Raw genomic sequence first — 9655 nt, 5'->3', positions numbered from 1 at the left:
AAAAAAAAAAAAACAACAAAAAACCAAAAAACCATAATAATAATAATAAAAAAGAAAACCCACATAAATTTCCCCCAAAGTAGGGAGAATCGGAGCTTTAAAGCCCCCGTTCTCCTGTCAGCCATTTTAGACGCGTGAGCGGAGAAGGGAGAGGGGCGCACCGCTGCGCAGCCTTCCCGCCTGGCCCGCCCGCCGCTTATCGCCCGGGGAGAGGGTGTGTGTGGGGGGGGTGGTGGTAAAAAGAAAGAAAGAAAAAAAAAAGGCACATAAAAGAATGAAAGCGTCCCCAGCGCGTTTCCCTCCAGCCGGCAGCACCTGGGAGCCCAGCCGAGCCCCCCCCGTCCGGCGGCAGGATCAGCACCTGGCTGTTCTCCTCCTCCTTCTTCGCCGCCTCCTTCTGCGCCAACGCCGAGTTGAACGACACTTTCACCATGGCCGCTCCTCAACGTCCCGCAACCGCAGAGAGAAGGAGGACGAGAAGCAGCCCGGACCGGCGGTGCTTCGAAGGCTGTCCCTCCTGCCTTGTCGCCCCCCTTCCCGCTGCCGCCTCGCCGCGACTGCCGCCCCCGTCCCCTTGTCAGGCGGAGGAGGAGGAGGAGGAGGAGAGGCGGGCCGCGGCCTGCGGCGGGGCGGGGAGAGGAGGAGGCGGTGCCTGACAGGGCGGGCGGGAAGAGGGGAGGTGGGGGGCGGCGAGGCCTCGCCCTCAGACCGGCCCGGTGCGGGGAGAGGGCCTGGGCACACCCCTGCCCCGCGGTGCCCGCCTCTCCGCCGGCGCCTGGCTGTGTCCCCGCGGGCGGCATCCCGCTGTCCCCGCCCTGGCCCCGGCGGGGAGCCCCGGGGGGGACCCGTCCCCCTCAGCCCCGGGCCCGGCTCCTCTGCCAGGCCTTGGGGGCGGGCCCGACCCCCCCTCAGCCCTGGCACCCTGCGGTGGGGTTGCGGCCTTCCCCGGGTGTGGTGGGCACAAGCGGTTTGGTTCATCCGGTGCGGTGTCTGCCTTTCTCAGGTTGCCGCTTTAATGAGATTTTTATTGAAAGGAAAGGTACGGGTATTACGGCCAGGGGAGAAAATCCCCCCAAGGGGTGCATAGACAGCGTGGAGGTGAAGCCCAAGGGTTGTTGAGCCCCTGGGGATGGATGTGAGGAGCAGGGGAGAAGCGGAGGTGCCACCTTCGCCCCCTTTCACTGAATTTCATTGAATTTCACTGAATTTTTAGAGTTGGAAGGGACCATAGAGATCATCTAGCCCAACTCCCCTGCTGAGGCAGGATTGCCTAGAGCTTGTCAGAGCATGTTACTCAGGACTGCATCCAGGTGGGTCTTGAAAATCTCCAAAGAAGGGGACTCCACAACCTCCCTGGGCAGCCTGTTCCAGGGCTCTGTCACCCTCACCGTGAAGAAGTTTTTCCTCATATTTGAGTGGAACCCTTTATGTTCCAACTTGTGCCCGTTGCCCCTTGTCCTATCACTGGCAACTACTGAAAAGAGTCTGGCTCCCTCCTCCTTCAACCCTCCCTTGAGATACTTGTCAGCATTAACAAGGTCTCCCCTCAGCCTTCTCCAGACTAAAGAGTCCCAGCTCTCTCAGTCTTTCTTCATAAGGGAGATGCTCCAATCCTTATGATCCTTTCCTCTCCCACGCAGCGGGTGTGCGAAGCCCAGCCAGCCCATCGTACCCTCCTCAGCAGCATGTTCTTGGGTGACACCCTGGGGAGCACGCCGTCCTGCTGTGGGGACACAGTCTGCTCCCAGCAGGATCTCACTTTGGTGACTCACCTGGGGTAGAGTTGATTTCCTGGCAGGAGCTCAGCAGAGTGATGCTTCTGCCGCTGTTGGTAAAGATACCTGGCAAGCGACAGGCAGTCCTTGAGCTCAGCGGGTGCTCTGCTGCTGACTTTGGCAAAAATCCGGTCTTTCTCCATAAAGCATTAGATGGCACCACAACTGAATTGTCCTTATGCTATGTGCCTGTGTCCTTTAAAATTTTTGACCTAAAATGGCTGGCAGAAAAGCTAATTTAACCTGGTTCGCGCTATCATCCTGGAATATTTTCACCCAAAGGTGTATGGATAATTTAAGAATCTTTTTTCTTTTTTTTTTTTTTTTTTCTGATAAAGATAGAAAATCCACATAGCAAACCATGATAATTTTATGTGTTCTCAAGATAAAACAGCTGATGGTACAGCTTGCACCCAAGACTGCAAATTGCCCCAGGTATTCCAAGAATTCAGTCGATAACTACCTTAAAATTCAACAGAGGTTAACTGAATCATTTGCAGATATTTCACGAAGTATAAAAAGTCATGGGTGCCAAGGAAGACAGAATACAGAGATTTCTTTAGGCACTTTCCAGATATATTTGGTGCAATTCTTGAGGTTTTGCTTTAGTAGGAACCTATAAAAAGTATTTGAGCATTCTACATGAAAAACGTAAAGTACTTTAATAAGGGTACCATAAGGTACAGTTTCCCAGGCTACTACTATGGATTTTTAAGTTATTTTTTATAAGCTTTTTTTATCACTCCCAGGTTGAGAAATGCGCCAGGTGACACCTCTGCTCCCATTTCAATGGGAATCTCCGCAGGCGCGTTGTGTATTGAGGACAGCATTTAGCATGCAAAGGCTGCAGTTCAGAGTTTTCCTTTGCTTTGTTCTCCTTAATGACATCTTCAGATATTCCTCGCAGAGAGATGGGTATGCAAAAGACAGTCAAGGCTAAGGCATGGCGTTTTATTATCTATGTCAAAGTATATCTAACTCTTTCCCCAGGCAGCACACACTCTTATCTTTCCAGATCAAATATACTCTGTCTGCTTCTTGAATCATGTTTACAAATCGTGGCAGTTTACCGCAGCTGGATTAGAGCAGCACCCTTATGGGTGTTGCCACTCCTGACCTTTTGATTAGCGAGAATTTAGGATGTTTGGGATCCTTTCTATTAGGGAACGGAGTAAGAATAAAGCATCAGGAGAACCTCTCGGCTTAATTCCAGGCTGTGCTTTGCTTCTACGTGCTTGCTTCCAGGCAGCTGAGCCGATCAGATGGCTCTGTTCCTCTGAAAGGAAATCTTCCCTCATCTTCTTCTTCCTCTTGCCCTTCATCTTCCCCCTCATCTCACCCTTCATACTCCCCTCCTGCCACCAGCAATCCCACTCAGTGCCTGTGCTACGTGTGTGACCCGTGTGTCAGCCAATTCAATTCTTAAAGTCAGCAGAAAATTATCAAAGTGTTTTCTGGGTTAGTTTTCTGCTGGGTTGGTGAGTTATGTCCGTTCAGAGAGATTTAAGGACCAGCACCAGTGTAAACAGTGGGCCTGCGAGGCCCAGAACGGGGAGGAGGGGGGGAGTGGGGAGGAAGGCCTCCCCACTTCTGCATCGATACAAGTATTACATCTCTCAAAACCACAGCTTTGGTTTTTCTCAGGCGAGTAGGTGCATCTCAGTTTATATCCGGATGACTTTCTCATTCTTTCTCACGTTTCTTCCCCTTCTCTCTCAGACACAAGGCTTCGTTTCCTTCAGTCCTCTGCCCCATCGTTTATGGGACCCCAGGATCCCCCCCTAGGAACAGATGACCTACCTTGTTTAGATCTGGGTGTTTGTGTCCTTGGGCAGAGCTTTTCCATTGTTTCAGCTGACGCTAAAAAGGGGGCATCTCATTGATTCCTTGTTTACCCTGAGTGGAAAATGGCTATTGCATCCCTCAGGACTGGGAGTCGCTTTCTCTTTCCAGTGCCTCTCTCAAAATGCCACGATGCTCCAAGCTGCACCTCTGCTCGCCCATCTACAATTCAAAACCAGCCTACGTGCCATCTCTTACCCCGGGATCATAAGTTTTTAACGCCAGTACTAGAAAATCTGCGGATTTGAACACATAAAACTGTGGGGGTTTTAAATAACGATATTGTCTTCCAACAAAGGACGCTATTTTGAGATGAGGAAAATGTCGTTGTTTTTAAAGTTTCTTTTATAAAGCTTTTAAACGCAACAGAACGTGGAAAGTTCCATATGGTGTCATGGTATTTTTTAATTGTTTCTTCTACTCCTCATTTCTCGTTAACTGCCGGATGTTCTTATATGGTGTGTCTTACTTTTCCCTCAACTGCTCTTCCCAGTTTTAGGTCTATATATATAATCTATCTGTCTCTGTCTAACTATCTATATCATTCTCATTTTTTTGGGGCAAGGAGGAGACAAGTGAAAGTTGTTTCTGTGACAGACATTTCTTCAGCTTGCTGTCTTAGCTCGAAGTTGAAATCCATTTACACTGTTTCAAGGCTTTTCACACCTTGGCTGTCTCTTCCTCTCTGCTCCGTTATACCTTCAACCCCCCCTTCTCTGCACAGCCCCCTCACCTCCACCTGAGAAAAGTCTCATCTACCAGATTCTTACCCAAATGGCCTGCAAAAAAATTGTTGTCACGCTGTCCCTTTTGCTTGATCCCTGAATTAATTTGCGAGGACTTGTGCGAAGAGTAGACTTAATCTTAGATACAGGTAAGGCTGATACTTTTACCTGTATAATTCCAGTGACAAAACTCTGTACTAGGAATGCCACTTTATCAGCAAAAGGAATTTTTTTGTGCCATTGCTTGAAGTGTTGATCTTGGAAATTTTTTCCAGATTGTTTGTTTTGGTTAGATGTGGGAATATGGCCATGCAGCATTTTTTTAATTTTGCTCTGAGTTAGATCTCCTACCATCTCCAAATTTACCTTTTCTGTCACAGCTCAAACCAAAAAGACCAACGTAAATTCCTGATGGCTAAAGCAGAAGGGAAAAGATGGCACTTACTATTGTAAACTGGGTAGGATAGGAAAGAAAACCTATCAAAAGGCATATGTTTATCAGCCTCTATATTCTTCTTAATATCCCAGGGCCCACTGAAGTTGGCAAACCAAATGGTACATAAATCTTTGCCATTCTTCAGCTTGCAGATGGTTGGGATTGCAGCCTGTTGGTATTCTCACATATTTTAGGACCCAACTATTACAGCAGGATCCCCAATTTTTTATTAGTCTCCAGGCAGTATTGTCATCTAAATCTTAAAAATAACGTAATTTTTACAATCTGTCTAAAATGTAGCTGCTACAACAAAGCATAAAATAAGCTTGACAAATCTATTTCGACTTGGCTCGTGCCTCCCGGCACCTCAGTCATCCCTGCTGTGAATAAAGCCCATTAGAGTGCCTAAGTGGCACCACAGCAATGAATTATGCCATAATCCAGCAAGCTGCTTTGCATGGCCGGCTTCTGCACCCACGTGGAACCCCGGGGTCCACCAAGACACCACAGCTTGCCTGACTGGGTCCGTAGTTTGTCTGGTGGGAAATTACCATATGCAATATGCAGAAAAGTACCTGCATATACAGTACCCAGTTGCACGCTCTTAATTTCAAATAATTGTTTTGCAACATGAGCCGGATCCTCCCTCGTTTAAAAGCAGTGGAAAGACTCTCGTGCTCTTGTCCTAAAGCTGATCAGGTTCAACACAAACATTTTTACTTCAGTTCTAACTGGGTGTCATCTATTAAGTGCCAAACTCCAGGAAGGCAACCTTTATATTAATTTATCAACATTTTATTTGCTCATTAAGCATCAATGATTTGGCCAGTACTGAAGAAGACTCAAATTAAAGGCTATTGCTGCCCCAGGGATTTTATAATCTAAATCAGATACAGAAAGAAAAAATTCTCAGGGAAGCTAGGGACACAGAATAACTTTGAAAGCTCACTCTCTTTTCCCTTAAGCTCTTTTCCTTGTCTCATTTCCGTTCACAGAAATAAAAAATATGTGCAGGCCCTTGTCCTCTAGTATCCTAGCAGCTGCTGCCTCCTCTTTACCAGCCCAGAAAATGTTGTTTTCCCCCTTTTAATACATGAAATACATGCTGCAAATATTTTTTGTCTTTTAGGCTTTATTGAGCTGATCTTATCACTCCTTTTTGCTTTGTCCATTAGCACCCAAGACTGCCAGAGCTCTCTGCTGCAAGTGGTTAATTTACCCCAGGACACCCGCTTTAGGGTTAAAGACAAATTCAACTTGCTCCATGTATCCTGCCATAGAGGGTCATAGTCTCAAATTTCTGTTTGGGCCTCAGGAGTTTTTTGTACCTGTCCTTTTGTCTCCTTTTCTGCTGCATCAAACACAAACTTCCCCACTTGGCCTTCTAGGTCTTCCCTCACTGGTGTGTGGCCCCGTCCATATTGGTTGTTAGATCTCATGGCAGGTCCTACAGATCATTACTGGTGCAAACTTTCTTTTCTTTGGCCCTGGCTCACCCGCATGTTGAAGGAGCTTCCCTGTCCATCAAAAACCATAATATTGCAAAAATTATGTGTGTTCATAGCCCAACAGAAGAATCACATCTGTGGCAGCTGGGTCACCACAGGTAAAGTTGCCCTTATCTCACACTTCCCTGACAGATCATGAAGTTCTCGCGCGTTTGCACTTAATGTTATAGTTTCTGTCTCCCTTAGGGCAAGCAGTGCCTATACAGAGGAGAAGATGGAGAACACCAGAAACACTGAGGCTGCTGGATGGACCCACACTCTGTAAGACCCTACTACTACTGTTCCTCTGCAGTCCTGGGACTCAGGATACAGCCTCCTGTGCACCAATGTGCAGATAAGATGAGAGCTCTGCCAAAGTGAAGTGACAAGCTGCTCCCCTCGCTAGTTTACCATTTACAACTAGTCATATCATTGCTCTGCATCCTTGTTTTCACCCCTTTTCCCCCCATTTGCTGCATATTGCTATGTTCTCATGGCTGTTCTGGACCTGCGATTGTCTTTTCACCAACTCTGTGTGTCAGCGGGCACGCAGTGCTTTCTGCAACTAGCTAAGGGCTTAGTCACTCTTGTGATACATACCATTCAGAGAGTGTCCTCTGTGTGTTTGGGGGTTTGAAGTAAGCAGGGAGTTAGAATGTCAGGGATGTGGGATTGGAACAAAATTCTCATATACCCAATTTGTGAAAATTTCTATTAGTGAAGTTCTTGGTTTTTGTTTTTTTTTTTTTTTTTTCTTTACCTAAAGCTTTTGTTGGTTTTGTTGATTTTCAGTTCTCTTCTATGCTTACAAGCATTTGGCAAAAAAGTAAGGAACTGACCTTTCCAGCTTGATGCTGTAAGATTAATTCTACCCAGCAACTGTTGGTTTTTAGGATAAACTTCTGCAAAGCCGCATGAGTTACACAATAGAAAGCATGAAAGGCTCTATCCTGTTTAAACAGGTTTCAATGTGGTTGGCTCGCAACCCAAGCACACTTGAAATCTTGAGTTGAAGGGTTAATTTCCCTGCTAGCTGCTCTGCCACACCTAAGACAAGCCTTCTTCCCAAACAGCAGGAGTCAGAGGCTGCACCCAGACTTGCCTGTTAAAGCATCACCTGATATCTTCAGGAGAAGTTTCATGTTACACCAAATTTTGGACAACTGTGTATATCTGCTTACAGTGGCACCTCCATTCCTTCCTATGAGTCAGGTGACCTTGGTGTGGTCACAGATAAACTGGATCCAAGAGTAAAATGCTTCTTTTTTTTTTTTTTTTTTTTTTTTTTTTTTTTTTTTTTTTTTTTTTTTTTTTTTTTTTTTTTTTTTTTTTTTTTTTTTTTTTTTTTTAATTACTGTACTTGCTTGGTGGGTGAGCTTTCACTGGATCAGCTCTGAGCTACTCATGGTTCAGCTGCACAACCCCCAGAGTTGCCTCCAGCGAAGCGGCCAAAACTTGCTGGTAGGGGAGGAAGGGGAATGAGCAGTGCAAGGGCTCCTTCTAGGCAGCAGCCCACAGTCACTTTTCTTTAGATGCAATACAAAACCTCACTCTTCACGTTGGAACAACTGACCTTGTCGTAGAATCATAGGATTGCCTAGGCTGGAAGGGACCTTTCAGACCATCTAGTCCAACCATTAACCTAACACTGACAAAAACCATCACTAAATCATATCTCTAAGCACTACAACTACCCGTCTTTTAAATACTTCCAAGGACGGTGACTCAACCACTTCCCTGGGCAGCCTGTTCCAATGCTTAATAACCCTTTCAGTGGAAGACTTTTTCCACTGATTTTTCCAATCTAAACCTCCTTTGGCGCAACTTGAGGCCATTTCCTCTTGCCTGTGACTTGGGAGAAGAGACCGACTCTCACGTCTCTGCAACCTCCTTTCAGGCTGTTGTCAGCCTGTTAATGAAGATGTTGAGGGAAGGAGGTGTAAAATGTCCCAGATGCAGAGATCTCTGTATTCATCAGTTCTTTTCCTACCTTCTTTTCCTGACAGGCAGGACATCCTGGGAAGACAGAAGACACAGCCACATAAGTTAAGAGGGGCTGCAGGAGAATACTGGGAAAATAGGATCCATCCACCAGTTGTCCCATGGCACTAGTCAGAGGTATCCCTACTTTCACATTTGAAGTAAGATACATTTTTAAGGTGCTTGGACATTTAGTTACCTTTATACTCAATTCACAGACTTGTAAAATAGCCCACCCCATTTTATATATTTTTTTAAAAAATTTGTAAGTTCAAATAAGATCACGTGGCTTAGTAAGAACAAGGAAAGATTTCCCCACGAATGCTCAGCATGAGGGAAGTTTCCTTTGTGATATGGTAATTCTAGTGAAGCAGAGTGATAAACATGCATCCCCAGCATATGACTTGTTTGCATCATACAGCCCAGACTTTCCAATGTTGTTTAGAATTTCAAGAAAGGAAAAGAAAGGAGGAGAGGAGAGGAGAGGAGAGGAGAGGAGAGGAGAGGAGAGGAGAGTTAAAACCATGTATTATAATGACAGCAGAATTTGGAGTGGGCTGCAGCAAAGTGTTTGTTAAGTATTGTCCCTGGGCCAAAGAGATTTAGGTATATGGCAATAAATGAAACCTGTTTTTAAAATTCCTTCAGGAAAATTTACTAAAAGACCACATTCTCAAATCTTTTGTGGAAAAGATGTCTTTTTTGTGGAAAAAAAATGTGTTTGTGGAAGGATGTTTACTCCCTAGAAAGCCTCATCTTTTGCCTGATTATCAAATGATTATGATTATGAAAAAAAAATCAATAACATGCAATCCCTCCCCAGCATTTTTCCATTCAGCATTATTTTATAGAATCATAGAATGTGTTGGGTTGAAAGGGACCTTTAAAGGTCATCCAGTCCACCCGCCCTGCAGTGAGCAGGGACATCTTTAACTACATCAGGTTGTTCAGAGCCTCATCAAGCCTGACCTTGAATGTCTCCAGGGATGGGGCCTCCACCACCTCTCTGGGCAACGTGCTCCTGTGTCTCACCACCCTCATTGTAAAGAACTTCTTCCTTAAGCTATTTGAAGCTATAGAACTAACAAATGAAGTTTGCTTTATATTTTTTGAGGTTGATTAGTGGGGTAGTGATTATGATTACAAGCATGAAACACTGAAGAAACTGAGAGAAATCTAAGAATTACTTCTTAGTTTCTCAGGAAATATCTGTGGTCTGTTGTTATGAATGTCTCTGTATCCAACATAATACAGCATTGACTACACCAGCACAGGGTAAAAGAGGCTGTGGCAAGCTGAGTACATACGTGCTTGGGATGGCTTAGACTCTACACTAGGGAGATAAATTATGCAGGAAAAATAAAGGTGATGGTAATTCGTAAGGAAATGCCAAGACTCAGAGAGAAAACC

The 9655-nt window shown here is 45.5% G+C and overlaps 1 protein-coding gene across 1 annotated transcript in view; it reads right to left on the bottom strand.

The window, feature by feature from the left end:
- The window catches only part of ITM2B (integral membrane protein 2B), a 30894-nt gene extending 30293 nt beyond the window's left edge, over positions 1–601 (bottom strand). Inside the window, exon 1 of the mRNA XM_014965982.1 lies at positions 340–601. Within this exon, the coding sequence (XP_014821468.1) occupies positions 340–433 (94 nt within the window). The 5' untranslated portion in view covers positions 434–601. The remainder of the gene's footprint in view (positions 1–339) is intronic.
- Positions 602–9655: the final 9054 nt, after the last annotated feature.

The sequence above is a fragment of the Calidris pugnax genome, unplaced genomic scaffold (assembly GCF_001431845.1).
Source record: "Calidris pugnax isolate Ruff unplaced genomic scaffold, ASM143184v1 scaffold20, whole genome shotgun sequence".
Lineage (NCBI taxonomy): Eukaryota > Metazoa > Chordata > Aves > Charadriiformes > Scolopacidae > Calidris > Calidris pugnax.
The sequence above is the reverse complement of the archived record's forward strand: the minus strand, read 5'-3'. Positions and strand labels throughout refer to the sequence as shown.